This window comes from Poecilia reticulata, linkage group LG1, assembly GCF_000633615.1.
Source record: "Poecilia reticulata strain Guanapo linkage group LG1, Guppy_female_1.0+MT, whole genome shotgun sequence".
In the NCBI taxonomy this organism is placed as follows: Eukaryota; Metazoa; Chordata; class Actinopteri; order Cyprinodontiformes; family Poeciliidae; genus Poecilia; species Poecilia reticulata.
In genome coordinates this window covers 7,494,003-7,511,713 of record NC_024331.1, presented here as the reverse complement: position 1 = coordinate 7,511,713, position 17,711 = coordinate 7,494,003, and the positions used below count along the sequence as shown (strand labels likewise).

The window sequence follows — 17,711 nt, the reverse complement described above, 5'->3', positions numbered from 1 at the left end:
TGTGTGTGTGTGTGTGTGTGTGTGTGTGTGTGTGTGTGTGTGTGTGTGTGTGTGTGTGTGTGTGTGTGTGTGTGTGCGTATGCACAGCAGTGCGGGGAGTGCGCTTTGCATGTGTGTGGCCCACGCTGGCCTGCAGATATGACAGACTTTAGGATTGTGCTGTCACAGCAGGTGAAGAGATGATTTACTTGTCAAGGGGCTGAGGGACAGGGAGACAGATACAGCAAAGAGATAAATGTACTCTGCAGCTGATGGAATACTGTAAAAGATGCTAACCTAGCCTGGTGGGACACCTTAACGGACCTCCGTTGCGGAGTCGGTTAAGGCGTCTTTTGTCTGTCACCAACCTTGATGTGTTTATTTCCAATCAGGATTCCTATCGTTGTTGTCCGCTGACTCAATTGGTTAATCCTCACCTTATGAAAGCACGCTTTAATGTGACCCTAACATGAGGTGTAAGGCTGCAGCATTCATCACGATATGCATTACATGTCAGTTCATGACAGAAAATTATACATCTATTCTGGTCCTTTCATTTTATTTATATCTCACGAAACGGAATAAAATGAGCACCTTTAATTCAGACCTTTTAAAGGGGGAGTATTGTGTAAAATAATCTTTCTTGAGCTTTATGTCATGTTATGATGTCATTCCCCCATCAAAACATAACCCGAGTGTTGCTTTCATTCTTTTATGCATACTTGAGACATCCTTGAGTCTTCCATGGCGACCGTTCGGAGGCGCCTAAATGCTTGTTCCTACAAAGTGACGCTTATTTCCACAAAGCTTCTCCTGAGCTGCGGTCTCCGGCAAAGCTTCTGCCTCACAGAGCTTGGCTCCTACAGACTAGTGGCAGCAGCAATTAGCAAACACCTGGTGGAACTGCGCACCTGCTGAGAGCTCATCATGCAAACTACCTCTCAGTTGTACGAACAGCATAATGGACGAACGCTGACTGTCCTAAAGAGTAGGAGCTTCTTAAAGAGACAGAGGCCAATTTCAAGGCGTCAAAATGTGGAATCAAATTTCTTTCTCAAAGTTACTTGGTTGCGATATAAAGAGGCACTATGTGCCTGGAAAATACCTAGTACCGCTCCTTTAAGAAGATCACACTGCTGTCCTAGCGTCAGAATTTAAGAGCCATAAAGCAATTAAAATTTACGCAACAATTATGAAGCACTGTCTCCCAGGTAACAATGTTTGGATCAGTAAAAATAAAAAAAACAAGATACCTGCAGGCTGACTGGAGAGAAGACAAAACCTGCTCTACGAGCTCAAACTGTCAACATGCTGATGGGAATTACATTAAATCATTCTGAAGTCAGTCTAATAAGTGAAATTATCAAAGGCATAAAATACACCCTAGCCTCTACCCAATTGGTATGCTACCTGACTGCTAATGTCCTACTTTTAAGCAATTGTTTATGTGACACTGTTCATCCATGCTAATGTTGCTCAATATAATAATGATCTGGCATCAATAATATTTTTAATTTAAAAAGAAAAAAGATGCTTTTTCTTCAATAAAACTTATTTTATAATGAATAACAGCAGAAAAACACAAATAAATTGTCTTAAAATGTCTCATAAAGCTTCTTAATTGTTTGTCCTTATTCCACAAAATATATATCCATCTCAAATATGTGTCATGAATAAAACTTCATTATATGGTCAGAATTATAGTAATAGCAAAATAAATGTGTTCCCTCAAGAAACATTTCTTTATCTAAGAAAAGTGTCTTGTAAAAGACAGATAAGGAAGCAAGATGGGTGGGTAGCAAAGCCAATCACTTCTTAACTGATGCCATCTACATATTTATCTGTTGGATATCAGTTATAATGACCACGGAATTCAGTTAATGGCACAAATCAGCCTGCACCATATCCATCACTGTAAAAAAACATTTTCTTCAACAAAATCTAAAAATATAGGCCTTTTTCTAAGGACCGACATTTTCTTGCTTAGTAAATTAAGATCTAAATGTTTCCCAGCTTTTTTCAAGTGAAAATAAAAAACATATTTCAGTGCTATATATGGTAGTCACTTTGCTATTGAGTTGGCTTTGTAACTAAATGTAATGCATAAGCAATATAAATTAATCTAAAAAGCTACATAAAAAGCTGCATGAAAGGCTGTGGATGTTTAAATGTGCTTCATCAGTTTCCACATGCTTGTCATGAACTGCTATCACACTAACAAAACAATGGGTTGATTTGCTTATGAAGCCAGCTGCCCTCCTGACCAGAAGAGGGCGATGTTGAGTTGTTTCTTTTTAACTATTCTTAACTCTACAGTTTTACATCTGCATTCAAATGATTCAGTGATTATACAGTGTAAAAAATAAAAAAAAGAACTATGTAAGCAAAGGTTGATTTTGAATCACTTCTTGAGACACACCTGACTCTGCCCAGACCACTGGACACTAGATAGGGAGAATAGTAGTAAACAATAAGGATTATCACAAACAATTGAGTTTTAATTAGCTGGCTCAGGTAAACACTATGCTGAAAGAGTTCCTTTTAATAGATTAAGCTATGGAGTCTGAAGCCTCTTCATCTCGTCTAATAGGATTTTTTCCTCGAGGAACACAACACAGAGTAAAACTGTTTTGTAGTCGGCAAACAACGTAGTTCATAAGTTAGGCCATCATTTACATGAGACCGCTGTCTGGAAACTGACAGTATTTCTGCATGTCAATTGGGGAAAAGTTTCATGTTTAGACAAGACCACTAAGGAACCTTGTAGTTGCCAGGCCAGGCCACTACATGGCGCTGTGAAGTCAGCGTGTCATCAAAACGCAGTGTGCTTTTGACCCTGAGCCTCCACTTTATTGAGAAACAGTAACCCATAGAATAAAATAAAAAAAACACACATATATATGACTTACACATGTGTTGCATACAAATAATATATGAAACACACATATATTACTGATCAGAAGTCGTGCTAAACTGGACAGGGTAAGTAGCCCGACGTAGCACAATGCTATCCGCCATTGTTTTTGTTGTGATCTGTCCCCACGACAAGCTGTGTGTTCTGGCCGTGTGCGTTTTCACGCCTTAGACTGAGTTTAAAACAAGCTAATAGAACAACATGGTACACCTTCTTATGATAAGATTAGGAAATACTTAAGCCTAGCTGACCAATTGTTGTTGGAAAGTTTAGTCATTATGTTCACAGACATAATGACTAAGATGGACACTCTGGTATACTAATGTACAACAGTAAGGTCAAAGAGATTAATAAACGGTGAGAAATTTGAAAGAGTAATTTATCTACACTGATTTCTGTGGCCATGACAAAATATTGCACTTTGTGCCTGATACTGGTAGTAATTTAATCAGGGGTGTGTCTTAAAAACAATCAAAATAGTGACCCTTTCACCAGATGAAGTGAGACTTGCTTTGTTTCGGTAGCAGCAAAACTTCATGGCTAAAGGATCCTTGTGCTTTTCATATTCAATTAAACTTGTATCTCGAGTGAAACTCATGTCAGCGGTTGAAGCCACATCTGCGCTTTGGGAGCTAGCAGGCAGAACAAGACTGCGTCTGAAAAGATGAATAGTAGCCTGTCATTTCATTGTCACCTGCAAGGACTCGTGAAAGGATATTCAGGCTGGGGCACATTACAGCTGACCTGCTGCTACAGAAATATAACAAAAAATAAATAAAAAAAATAAAATATAAGCATCGGGATAAAAAGATTGAGGTGCAATTCAACACCAAGATTTTCAGCTATCTTGCAAGGATTTCTCTGTCACAGGTAAAATACACGGTGCGTGGAGGATGATGTATGCTTCCCGAAAGCACTCAAAATAGAGAATACTATTTCATTTTAGTAAATTGACAGTGAACAATAAGCACAATGAAGCCAAATGTGCCCCCGTTGGTGAAAAATAGTCACTTTTAATTATAATCAGAGGCACAGACAGTGGAATCAGCTTCTGTGTTTAATCTGCAGCCGCAGATAAAAGGCAGTGATTGGTGTATCTGACGAAAAAAAAAAACACACACAGGTGATTATTACCTTGCCATGGCAGGATCAGGGAACAATTACCAGATCTTGATTACCTTGTCATTGTCGCATAATTCAATTTTGAGGAAAACCGGTGTTGACAAAGTGAGTCATATTGCAATAATCTCCAGATGATAATGGCAATTAGAGCAGGGGGGTATGGGGGGGGGGGAATTAAATGACTGAGACCTGTAATGAACATGAGATCCATGTCTGACCGCACTCTGCAGCACCGTCTAATAACCTGTGGTTGGTGGACAAAGGCCCATAATAATACATGTAAAGCATTGCATTGAAATTGTTGGGTATTTGTGTCAGTGTTTTCATGACTTCATTGTTCATTTTTGCTCTATACGTCTTGCCATATCCAGAATCTTTTTGTATTCAAGTCATCACAAACATACAGCCAGGGATACAGCAGAATGGCTCAGATCAAAGAATAGTCGTGTTAACAATAAACCCGTGAAGGTTCAGAAGTTAGACCTGAACATGAATGTTGACAAACACAAAAAATTAAATTCACTCGATGTACAAAACTGGTGATGAAGTAACGTCAGTGAAAGTTGATTTGTTAACCAGGGGGCCAATGACCAAAATTCCACCACGATTTACCTTAAATGCTAAACAAAATGTTTAGTTTGTTTAGTAATAAGTTTTGCTCTTGCACAAAATAAAAGGACAGGAGAAAAACGTGCAGTCCAAGGTCACTGCCGTACTGGAAGACACATCCACCACCTGTACTTTGACACAGTCTCAGCACAGAGTGCAGTGCAGATAACAGGAAGACGAATGATTGTGTGAAAATACGGCAAATCAAGCATGTTCTGTAACACCGTCGCATTATGTAAGCTCTAATGCGTCTTCAGCAACGTGTTGATAACTTTCAGCTGCGGAACACGCCGCACGGCCGGCGGCCGTGCGTGCATTAAGCTCGCGAGGCCGCGCTCTTTCCCGACGTCAAAAATCAAAACGGCCTCAGCACGTGAAGGACGACGCAGTTTGCAGGAACGGAACATAAAGTGGACCGAAGTATTTCCTCCTGCGACTGGAAACATCCTACGAGTAGAAACACACACACACACACACAACCTGAGGCTTATAGTTGAAAGGTTGAGTGGCAGGTAACACGGGGAAGCATCAGTCATTGTTAAGACTTGATCGCTCATTGGGGAGCGTCGAGGTTCCATAGCAACAGACGTGGAGTTTGCCGGATTATTGTCACGAGTGGCGATCCGAGGCCAAATATTAAAGTAAGTACCGCTGAGAAAAAGGCATGGGTGGTTTTGCTCTGCTGCATTTTCTTTTGTATTCAAAGATATATGAAAATGTGTAAACAAGTCTCTCCACTGCCAGCTATTTTTAGCAGGAGCTGATGGGCTGCAGGTCTGTGGGTGTATCCACATGTGTGCGTATGTGTGTGTGTAATTACAACTGTGTGGTGATGTGGACCTTCGAGAATCCCCAGAGCCAAGTTGAACTCCATCATGTTTTTTTCCCCCCCCTCAGCTTACAGAGCACCTCTGCATTTCTCTGTGCCTTCACTTCCTCAGGTATCTGCTCAGGAGCAGTGCATCTGCAGACCTTTTCTTGTCACCTAATTTCTTCCCTCTGGGTTTAAAATAAATAAATAAATAAATAAAATGTTGCTTTTGTAGCATTATTTGTCACTCGGAGTTTGTGCCACGTGTCCCCGGATCAATTTAAATGCTTAAGTAAACTTTACCTGGGTCTAGTCATTGTCTGGCGTGTAATTTTATGCAGAGTGTGCTTTAGTTTGCGACGCCATTTACTTTCTGAGAACTAAGAGCTTAACTGCGAACATTTATTAGGTTCCTGTGAAACACTGGCTTGGCAGGATCAGTAATTCTAAAGTAAATTAAATTTTCCCTATTTGGCAAAAAACTCATTAACCTTGGGTTTGACCCCTAAAATCTGTCAAGTTGGACTAATTAGGGTAATAGATGGCATGTAGGCTAACAATCTTTGCAGGTTTTTTATACAGCATGACTCCACCGCTAGCTTGTGTGTAGCTTTTCTTGTGGGGTGGGGGGGGGGCTGCACACCTCGGGTTCAGCTCACCAGTTCACAGTATTAAGTATTCAATTGCAGTCAGCATCACACTGCAGCAGATGCATTCAGAATGTCATGGTGTGAATTCTTCTAAATGACTCACCACGTCCTCCATCCACGAGGTAAATGCTGCTCTTTTGTCAGAGCTGGCAGCTTGCCTCAGAGCTTCCATTGCTGAAGCATCAGCTGTGGCAGTATTACACATGGAGAACTTCATTTTGTTAAAAACCACCCTCTCAAAGTGCACCTCAGGAAGCAAATATAGCCGAGCAAACACATTTATACCTCTTGAACTGTTTCACTCTTTTTTTTTGTTACAACTACAGAATTTCAAGTATTTTGCTGTGTTTTTTTTGTTTGTTTGTTTGTTTGTTTTTTCTTGCCGATTTTTGACTTTTGGAGCTCAGAAATGTCCAAGTTTTTCCTAGATAATTTGTCAGATTAATCTAAACATCTCTGAGTTTTTGGGCAGAGATTTGCTTCTTTTTCTTTCTATCCACAATGCTTCCAATTCGCCGTCATAGTCGACCTAATAAGCATCCCAGTTTTTTCTCACAGATAAGTGCTTAACATTGTCAGCTACAGTTGAGCATTTAAAGTCAGAGGAACCTGTGAGACAGATCTAACAACTAGAGCTGCATGTCACTCTATGTCCTCATGTTTTCTTCAATGATTTATCATTCTTTTTTTATTATTATAAAATAAGAAAGATAATAAGACCAAAGACTTATTTTGCCATACTGAAGCAGTTTACAAACCAAATCATATTTAATTTTTTAATTCAGACACCCACACGTAGACAGTCTATTGACCAAAATGTCCACTTTTTTTCTTTTTTTAACAGATTACTGCTGAATATTAGCGGACGTTAAAGCCACGTCGGTTCTAAGCGCAAGAGTCAAAAGAAGCTACATCTGCGGCATCTAGTAAACATTAAAAATTCGGATAACAATCAGATTAAAGCAGCTTTAATTGCTTCATTTGGTTTTACAAATTCAATAGATTATTTTCATCACCTCCGTTCAGCATCGTCCTAATTAGCGGATTTGCTTTCAAAATATTCACAATATGTGGAGATCAAGCGCTTCTTACCGCTTCAACATAATCCATTGCAGTTTTTTTTTTTTTAATGTGGCTTCTTGGGTTGACACTATCGCACATTACAGTATTTCACTTATTTATCAGCATTATTGTGAACTCATGATAGGACCCTGCTAGCACACAGGGATATAATTACAAATGTGAGCTTAAAAAAAAAGAAACACACACACACACACACACACACAGAGACAATGTGTGGTAAAGTTTACTTTTAGTCATCTCATTAAGCAAAGTGGTGGGGCGTTAATATGTGGACAAAACCGGTGTACACACGCACACACACACACACGACTGGAAGCAATATTAAAGTCTGAGGCTTCAACACAGTGGATTACTTTGCTCAGCTGCTCAACAAGCACAACAGAAACTAATTCCTCCCCCCCAAAGATGAATATGTGTGCACACGGAGAGTTTAAATGCTGAAAGTTAACCTTTAGAAGGCCAACAGGAGCCCTGAAGCTGTTAAACCTTTAAATGTTTTTTTTTATTATTTAGAAGAACTCATAAAATTGTATCCACATAAATACACACGCACACACACGCACACACACGCACACACACACACAAATACAGTAAAGCATTTTTGGTCTCAGTTTGTTTTCCATGTTACAGGGGGAATAGAAAAATGTCAAATTCATACATTGTGAACACTGGTGTGTAGTGGAAGTGGCCTTTCTGCAAGAAGAGGTAATTAACTGTTACACTGAATACTGGACTTGGCAAATTACCGTAAACACTATCTTCTCACGCCCCGAGCTGCGTGTAATGCTTTTGTTTATTGGAGTGGGTGTTCGCATGAATTCTAACAGTGCAAACAGCGAAAGACTGTGTAAATACAGGGAAAATACGACAGCACAACGTAGCAACCGAAAGTTCAACGTGTCTAGAGAAAACTGTAAAATACATCGCCACATGCGTAACAGTGAAGAGACATTAACGCTTTTCCTTTTTTTCTTTTTAAGTTTTCTCTTTTTGTAGTACACTAAGGAGCATTTTAGCGTATAGAGAAGAGTCTAATGCGTGGATGAGAAAGCATTTCTTCAGCCTGCAAAAACTGACAGGTGCAACACAATAAATTAGGATGTAATCGAAAAGTTCAGTGATTCAGCACAGACATTGAAAATCAACTATTGCATGAATTGAATTAGCGTGATCATGACCTACAACTCATAAAGACCCACTTACTGAGAAAATCTGAATAAAACATGTAACTAATGAAAACATAGATTTAATACAGAAGCCTCCTGAGCATATGCACTCAACTCCCGATCGAGGTTGTTTCAGCGTGGGTTGCTGTATCGGTTGCTTCAATAGCAGCCTTTGGCTCACCTGCAGCGCTTGGGCCGGCTCATCCCATCTTCCTCTTGAGAATACACAATTGATTCCGGTTCCGGTTCCATGTAAGTGTGCTGACCAATCAAATGCATGATTGCTCATTAAGTCAATCATGTAGCGACTTTTCTGGCAATGTGGGTTGGAAAATGAAGTCTTGAGACAACTTTAGAGTTGATAAACTACAGTGAGCCAACTAATGGTTCCAAACGAACTTGAATAGAGTTGTTAGTATGGACTCGTGAGCTAGAAGGAAATCTTGAGACTCGTTGACGAATCGGTCGAAAAGTTGGCAATATCCAGATTCACTTTCTTTAGATGGGTTACCTTGAGATGACAGACTGTTGAATCCCAGGTCTATATTCCCGCGTAATGGTATTCATCTTCCATACATAAGTAAGAAATATAGACATGGGACGTATATCAATATGTCAGCGCTGTGTGGTCCCATCCCACAGTTTGAGAAACTGCCATGTCGACAAATTCACATGCGGCTATCAATACTTTCATTTGGCAACTGGGGAGGACGCTGACATTAATTCAGTGCCGCGCTCAGTTATCCTAATGCGCCGCAGCGCGTTCGTTATGGATTCAAAAGTGAAATCTGCAGATGTGCAAATGTTTGCGGAGCCTGCGGCGTGGCGCGGCGTCGACTCCATTTGGCTTGAAGCGAGGCGGCCACTTTTCAGGTTTCGCAGCTGTCACGGTGACGGCTTCAACAAACATGACTGTCAGCACAACATAATGTATTCCACATCGCAGCGCATTAAGTTATCACTTCACATTTTTCTTTTTTTCTTTTTTCTTTTAATGCTTTTACCGGAGTTAACGGAAGCGATGATACACAAAATGACAAATTGTGCTTGCCTGAAGGTTAGAGCAGCAAGCTTTTTGGGGAGGGGCGGCGGAGGGACGGGGGCGGGTTTGGCTGGCTTAAATGAATGAGTAATGCTCTCCTGTCCCTCAGCAGCTACTTTTGAAGTGCCCTTGGAAAAGGCACTGAACCCCCAATTGCTCAAATTGAGCTGCTCAGTGGCCAGAAATGCAAAACTATGACTGCACTGGGTGGTTACCAAATGGAGTTGAATGAAAGAGAGCACCCAGGGTGGGAAGAAAAAAAAACAAAAAAAACAAACTCCCACCAAAGACGGGGCTCAGTCTGGAACTCCAGGTGAGGATATTTTGTCAGCTTTCACGATCGGCAACTAACCATCAGTTCTCACTCGTGCTTCATTCAGACTAGTTGGCCTGCATTTTTGTAGGAACTAATATAAATCAGGCTCAGAAGCTGCACTTAGTTTATAATTTAGAGCTTCTGCTGTAATTCTTTAACATTCATTGGTTGGAAATATATTTCAGGAACCCTGTTATTTTCCATATGCTTAAGTCAAGTTTGTTTGCATAGCACATTTCATCAACAAGGCAGTTCGCAGTGATTTACACCATAGATACATAATACTGTCACCATTTATGAAACAAGCAATAAACATTTTGTCAATTACCATCAACAAATCATAAAGCAGATCAAATATATCGATCAGTGTTCCAGTCATTAATCAAGGCAACTCTAAACAGGTGTTTGTTTTTGTTTGTTTTTTTTGTCTTGATTTAGTGTTTTGCCAAATTTGAATTTTTGTGGAAGTTTGTTCCTGATTTGTGGTCTCTAGAAGCTGAATGCTGCTTCTCCATGTTTGGTTCTGGTTCTGGTGATGCAGAGCAGAACCAGAAGACCTGAGAGGTCCAGAAGGTTGTTGTCTTTGGTGCTATGCTGTTCAGTGGTTTATGAACTAATATAAGTATTATTTTCTGAACTACAGGGAGCCAGTGGAAGGACTGGTTGGTTGTTTTTGACTGAAATAACCAAAAAGAGACAGGGAGAGGTTCTTAGCGCTGTCAGTCACCTTTGTGTATGCGTTGCTCACCAATGATGGCGGATTAGCAGCTCTCCTGGATCGATAGGTTGCTTCTCTGCCATTAGTACATTGAGCACGGGCTTGATTGACAGCGCTAAGACCCTCCTCCTGGCTCTGATTGGTTGTTTTTGACCAGGAGCGGCACATATGTTCAGATGGCAATAGTAGCTCAGGTAGGAGACGGATGAGCTCGAGCTTTTCACAGATTATCATTCTCGTATTATACTGCCACGACGCGGTGACACTTTTAGCAAATATGTTAAAAACATACAGGTTAAAAACTGCTCATGAATACATATTTACGTGCCATTTTGTGACTGTAACTTCGAAACCAATTCATTCGATTCCATCTTGTCACGCTATAGTTCATACTTTCAGTAACGGCAGCAAAGTTAAACTACATTTTAAAATGCCGCCGTTACAAGTCAGGAGCCTCTGATCTAGAGGGTCAAATTCACCGCCTTTATTATTCTGCATAGAATTTATAGCACAGCTATTACTAAAGATCAATAGCACTTAAACTGCTCCATTGATATTGAAACCTGCGCTGATTTACAAGCACACGGTCCTGGTCAAACCAAGACAAACACGCACCATTGCACAGCAATATTTGGCCATTGTTTGCTGCTGTCTAAATGCCGTCCTCTCAGTTCTCAGAGACCATTTGTTAACACACCTCCAGATACTACATGTACACTCGGTAATTCAAAAAAGAAAAAAAAAAGGTCTTTCAATAAATTGGACTGGAGTGTATAAATGTCTATTTAATTTATATTCAGTGTCTTAGAATCCAGCAAGCTTGAAAGTGTGCTCCCCTACACGCACACCTCCAGTTAACTGTATTTGAAAGGATTTTCTTTCCCAGGCAGCAGTTTGGTCTCACCACTATATAGACAAACCAAGACTAGCAAACAGACACACACACACGCACGCATACACACTGCTATACAAATACAGGAACACAAGAGGGCACAGAATGTGTTTACTCTGAGATGGCCAATGCACTGGGACCTTGGGCGGTTCTCACCGCTGCCCGGAAAACATCTGGCAGGTGAGCAGATAAAAAGATGGACTGCCAGCAGAGAGTGAAAATTGTATCAACTTAATGTGCAGAGTGGCGCACTTATGCCGGCCTGGGCTGGGATTTGATTACAGACAATCACTTGGGAGTTACATGTAGGCAACCGTTGTAATTTAGCTCAATCCAGGATTTGTGTCTTCTCAACGTTTCTCTGCTTAAAAAAATAAAAAATCCCTTTGACACTCGGCTCATCACAGTGACATAATGCACCTGACATGCACTTCAAAAGACTGCATGTTAAGGATTATTCTGAGCAGTTTTATTTTTTTGTATATTAAATTTGTTGTATATGATTATTAAAAATGTGGCACAATTTCGATACATGTAGGATTCAATCCAGTTTAATTGATTGCCTGTCCATTGCCTTTCTACGCAGTTCTGTTCAATTCTCATCTCCCTTCAGTGCCCGTTTGGGATTTCTTCCATTGAGCTCAATTTCTCCAGTAGAATTTCAACTCAATGTACAGAGGGGGATAATTTCAACGTCTGAAATTATGACGTGGATCTTCTGCGGTGTAAGTCTACCATGGTTGTAGTTTGACAATAGCAGCGGAGGAAGCGAATGAAGCCGTTAATTCAAAGTTGGCCACACTTCCACATAAAAAGTGGTTCAAATCGGACATTTTTTTTGCTAGCAAAGATGTCGTTTGGCACGGCACTTCTCTGTTCACAGTGAGGGCTGGTTGTTTACAGTGCAAGTGGTTTCTGGCAAACTTCATAGCGTAACTGGCACATTACATACGTCCTGGCTAAACCTTAGCGATTGGGTAAAATCAGATTCGATCGATTAAAACTTCAACAGAGTTCTCCTTTCAAGCAAGTGATTGTTTCCAAATCATCTGTACGAAGCGAATATAAACCTTGTTTTTACCGGGTTTATATAACTACCAGTTTACAACAAATTTCACCCTTTAAATGACAAACAAGTAGCATCTATATAAAGAACTATACACTTTGCCAAATTTTCCAAAAATATCTAATAATAAGCATGCTATTGATGTTGTAAACACTTTTACACCAATGTGTAGGTATAGAGCATTATTTAAAAGTTGAAAGAAAAGATAAAAAGTGACTGGTGGCTTTGAAAATGGTATGATTATTTGGAATGTCTGTCATAGCTCCTGTATAACGTCTCACTCTTGGTTCATGAAGGATTCACAGCATAACTAAAAACATATCTGATAATTATTTATAAGTTCTGTGTAATAATTCTCTTTAAAGTGATGTTTTCCTGACTGAAGCTGAACATTTCTCTGTATTCTACTTTCTAAAGATACAGTGAGAAAAACAACATTTCACACCCACAAGCACAGAAAGAGTTGTTCAGCACTGCTGAGGGTCAGCTTCGGCGGATAACCGTTGAGGTCATTTTCAATTTGGAATGCCAATTTTCATCTTTTGAATCTGCAATCTGCGAGTTTTATGGCCAGAGTCGTTTTGAAGTTCTGCATCGGCACAGCATCAAGGTCCCCCCCACCCCCCTTTTCAGAAATTGAATCACATAAAATGCTACCCAAAAAAAATGTCAAAACCGCAGGGAATTTCATTGATTTGCTCATTTTACTCAATCGTTGGTTCACAGTACAACAGCAGCACGTTTCCACCCTCGGTTGCTCGCATTTGATTACCGCTTAACAACTGTTTCTGTCCAATATGTGTAAGCATATTTCAGATGATCACAGGAATCAGCAACATATACATTAATTCAACATGCACAAGAGCCTATTTTAATCTCATTGCACGCACTGCAAAACTTAACAGAGTCTTGGTAGCATACATTATTTTTGTTGCGTAATAGATTCATTGTGGGGTTTTGGACACATGAATGCCAACATTCATTTTCAGTTACATTTTCAGGTAAGTAAAAATAACAGAATAAAAACATTATATGGATATATTTAGTTGTCGTTTGGCTCCATCTGTACAGTCTTCACACTGTTGGTGAAAACTGGGCGACTGAAACAAAACAGAGTAAATGGATGAGAGCATGGAGACGTGCAATTCCACTACATAACCAGCAAACCCAGAGGAAGAGGTTACATCCGGAGGATGCTCAAACTACTGATGCCTCGAGAAAACCTCCTTCAACATTTGATGATCGCCGGCATTTATCAGCCCCAGTGACCATCAGGGCCCTTAGAGCTGCTACTTCCCAAGCTGATGGAGTACCTTCAACATATTGCTGGACTCTGCTCTACTGGACAGAAATGTTAAGTGACTGGAAAAGATCTTTATACAACCCTAAAGCTTCCAGGCTTCTGATAGAGGACCCTGAACTTAAAGTGGACGTGTGGAGAGTTTCTTTTGAGGCAGACAAACAGTGTTTACCACTGATCTCTATGTTATATTGGAAACACTCTGGAATGCTTGATCCTAACTTAAAGAGTTCAGAAGATTTTGAGGTTTGTTGAGAAATTGTGTGTGTGTTTTTTTTTTGTTTGTTTTTTTTTTTTGCATCGCTAAAGTTTAACATGGATTAGCTGAGTATTGTAGATGGATGCAGAACCTCCAAAGTTCACAGACCACATTCACTCAGCCTGCACATAAACAAACATGAGCTCAGGCAGGTAGAGAGAGTAAGTCGTTTTCTATTGATATTCAATGTCAAGGCCAAGTCCAAATGCAGAAGATATAAGGTGAGTAGTTCCATTCACTCAGTTAAATTCACTTTTTTTTTCACTTCACAATAGTTTTTACTTCTATGTGAGTAACCTTGTTTTGAAGTAAGGCTACTGTTACTTGACTACCATTTCTGGCTGCTCTACCCGCCTCCAGTTTCTTCACTTTAACCAAAAGCTGCATTCACGTTTGAACACAAGCCTCATTGTTGTATTGTTATTTTCTATCTGCTGAGCCACATGAAGGTCGAGTAAACAGACAGTAAACAGTAGATATTGTCCCTGGATGTACTTGAGCTAGTCTATACATCAACTACTGTAAGCACTGATTTTTGTTGTAAAGAGAAAATAAGTTATGGAAATGTGTGTTTGTTCCGCCTGAATATGTCATTTTGCAACAGATTATGATTTTTTTTTTTTTTTTTCGTTTTTGAAACTGCACATAATTTTACATCTTAGTCTGCATGACTACACTGAAAATAATTTTGAGTGACATTTACTCAGAAAAAGCCAGGCAAGTTTTTACACTTCTAAAATTCTTTGGGAAGAGACATTTTTAACAAAATGTACCCAGTTGAATTTGACATGCATTTAAGTTGGGAGTTCATTGCAATAGCTTAGCTTATACTACTTGACATGGTGGATTAAATGTACTTGTCTTTTGATTCGAAGTAACGCAATATACGGCAATTTAAAGCAAAGGCACTAACATGACAACTTTTTTGTAAAATTTAGATTTAGATAATAATCGGGGGTTAATATTTACAGGACCGCACCTAATTTCTTTCCAGGTGATTTAATTTTTCGCAAATTAAGTCAGATTAAAAGGTAACACTCAAAATACTCATGACATTTTTACCAAATACCTTTTTACTGTCACTTGAGAAATTGAGATGGCTGCTATTTTTCTTAATTTTTACTCCTGCGGTGCTGCTTGTTCCCTGAGTACATTTTTTTTTTTGGGATACTCGACCAACCTCTACAGAAGAGACAGATCATGAATGTGATGACAGGGGAACAATGTCATCATTTCACCCGTACATCCAAACCGGTGCGCGTTGACTGAGGAGGACGCAGTGCAACTTAACCTGCTCAGTCTCTCTTTCCTCTACTTTCCTTATCCATCTTAGACATATGCATTTCACCTACGGAGAACATTTTCAAGACCTCCCCTCACGTCCAACAAACAGAGACTCGGCCAACTATCAAAGCCGTCGCCACGAGCCTCTATTCCCGCCCATCGCCCCCCTCCAACTCACCATCAGTCACTCAGCGGCGGATTAATCCAAGCAGTCACCCCGAGACAACCGATCAGTCACTCATCAGTCGCGCTCACCCAACATGCCACCCATCTAGAGTGGCACATCAGCTCACTCCGCGGGAGTGATTTCTCGCCTCCGGGGAGGTGGAAGGGAGGAAGGGGAGGGGGGTCTTACCTTGAGCGCTTCGATATCCAAAGACGTGGAGCGGTCCATGACTGATTCCGTTGAGCTGCAAATCAAACAGAAAGTCCCAAAGGCGAAGATGATCAGAGGAAAACAGATTAGAAACGGAACCAGAGAAGGGGAGAGAAAGCAAAAAAAAAAAAAAAAAAAAAAGTTGGGGAAGCTCTCTAGAGTCCCAAACTCTGCTGCTGCTGCTGCTGGTGCAGCAGCAACATCTTCCCTCCCCGCAACTCCCCTGGGCCGCTGCTGAGACTGGGTTGTTAATATTCCAGTAGGGCGACGGATTTTCTCAATTTCGAGCCTCCAGGTGGGTCGCTTGGCAAAAAAAATAAATAAATAAATAAAAAAATTAAAAAGTCCCCACCGCCGCGCGCGCACACATGTACATCCAACCTCCGGTCAGTCCGTGCAGTGAGCGGAGGGAACGAAAAGACGTGAAAATAAAAAAAATAAATGGGGGGTTGAGAGGGGGGGAGAGCGCAGCGCCGTGCGTAATGATGTTCTCAGGAAGAAGCGGCTTTTGCGCACTTGGCGGTCCCTGCTTTCTGTGGTTGTTACATCTGAGTGAGAAACATTCCCCCACTGCCCCCCAATCCACTTCCTTCCCTCTGCTGGAATGATGCCGGGATTCTGGTTCTCTCTCTCTCCCTCACCCTCCTTCTCTCTTTTTTTTTTTTTTTTTTTTTACAGTCGGTCAGCGGATAGATGCCGTTACATCCCGGCGCGTGTCCCGACTCATGTGGCGTTGGGTTCGCTGTTGCTGCCGCGGAATGGTCAATGGAGTCCGAGTCAGAGAGAGAGAAGATTCAGTCTAGCCTGGGCGACTTCCATGCGGCAAACCGCCAGAGATATGAGCTCTCCCCCGCCACGAAAGAGGAGAGAAAGAGAGAGAAACAGAGAGAGGAAGAGAGAGAGAGGGAGAGAGAGGAAGAGAGAGAGAGAGTGAGGATAAACCTGATGGGAGAAATGCTGAACAGTTGAGAGCTGTAGGGAGACGGGAGGAGTGAAGCAAGGAAGGTTGCTGTATATTATTTCAATGACTGACGTACCAGTGTGTGCGCGCGCGCGCGTGTGTGTAAAGGAGAGAGAGAGAGAGTGGGAGGGGGAGGGGGAGGGGGAGCGCTCTAATCAAGTAGATGAATCGACAATGCTGCTTTGCCACTTAAGTCAAGAGAGATTTAAATGCAGAGACTGTTGGGAGAGGGTTGCAGAAAGTCTGGGCTTGCTCGTTTTAAAGCCCGTGCGCGTAAATTGGGAAAAAAGAAAAAAGAAAACGCAAGAAATGAACAGTCTTAATCGCAAACACACCGTTCACGACAGGTTAAAGGTTTGGCTCGCGCGTCACTGCGCGATTTTGTGGAAACACGAAAGCAAAGAAGTAGAGTTCTGGTCACGTATTTATGAAACAGCAAAAACTTTTCTTATTAATTTTTCATCCTGCCATCATTGGCCTGATCCCCCCACTGCTGCGTAATAAAGTGTCGCCGCCTGCCGACCGTCAGGGTCCCTATACGTTACCTTTAGCACTTCTTGAATATTGTGCGTGCAGGGAAAAACATGTTTGGGCTACAAGAGTGACGAACAAATAAGACCAATAGGGGGAATAATAATAGTAGTAGGAGCGGGGAATGACTCGCAGGAAAGAGGGGTGTGTGTGTGTGTGTGTGTGTGTGTGTGTGTGTGTGTGTGTGTGTGTGTGTGTGTGTGTGTGTGTGTGTGTGGAGGTAAATGCTGACAAAGGAGACAGAAGATATACATCGCGTGGGGAGAGCAGGTGTGGTGAGGAGGGGCGGGGTGAAGGAGGAAGCAGAATGAATATCAAGAGACGGAGCTGGAGAGTGGAAAATGTGAAGGAAGGATACACCGACAGGGAACGGTCCATTTAAAATAAACATTTTCTAGAAGAAGATATTATCAGATTGAGGTTACTTACATATTTTATACTTCACTTTGATCAAATATTTTGTCGTTGCTTACATTCTTTAGGAATAAATTGAGGCATGGTCATAGGTCATCCAGATCTTGTTTGGTATTCCAAAGCATTTTGAGTAAATCAGACAAAAATGGTAAACCATCAAAGATCCACAAGGGTCCAACTCTCTAAATGTGGCATTGTGGTGCATTAAAACATATATA

General features: G+C 41.0%; 1 protein-coding gene across 2 annotated transcripts in view; it reads right to left on the bottom strand.

The window, feature by feature from the left end:
- Positions 1 to 16,578, bottom strand: part of LOC103462454 (zeta-sarcoglycan-like) — a 295,105-nt gene extending 278,527 nt beyond the window's left edge. Inside the window, exon 1 of one of the 2 annotated variants that reach the window (XM_017306215.1) lies at positions 15,567 to 16,578. In XM_017306215.1, coding sequence (XP_017161704.1) covers positions 15,567 to 15,605 — 39 coding nt within the window. In that variant the 5' untranslated portion in view covers positions 15,606 to 16,578. The other variant, XM_017306217.1, reaches the window with a different exon arrangement.
- Positions 16,579 to 17,711: the final 1,133 nt, after the last annotated feature.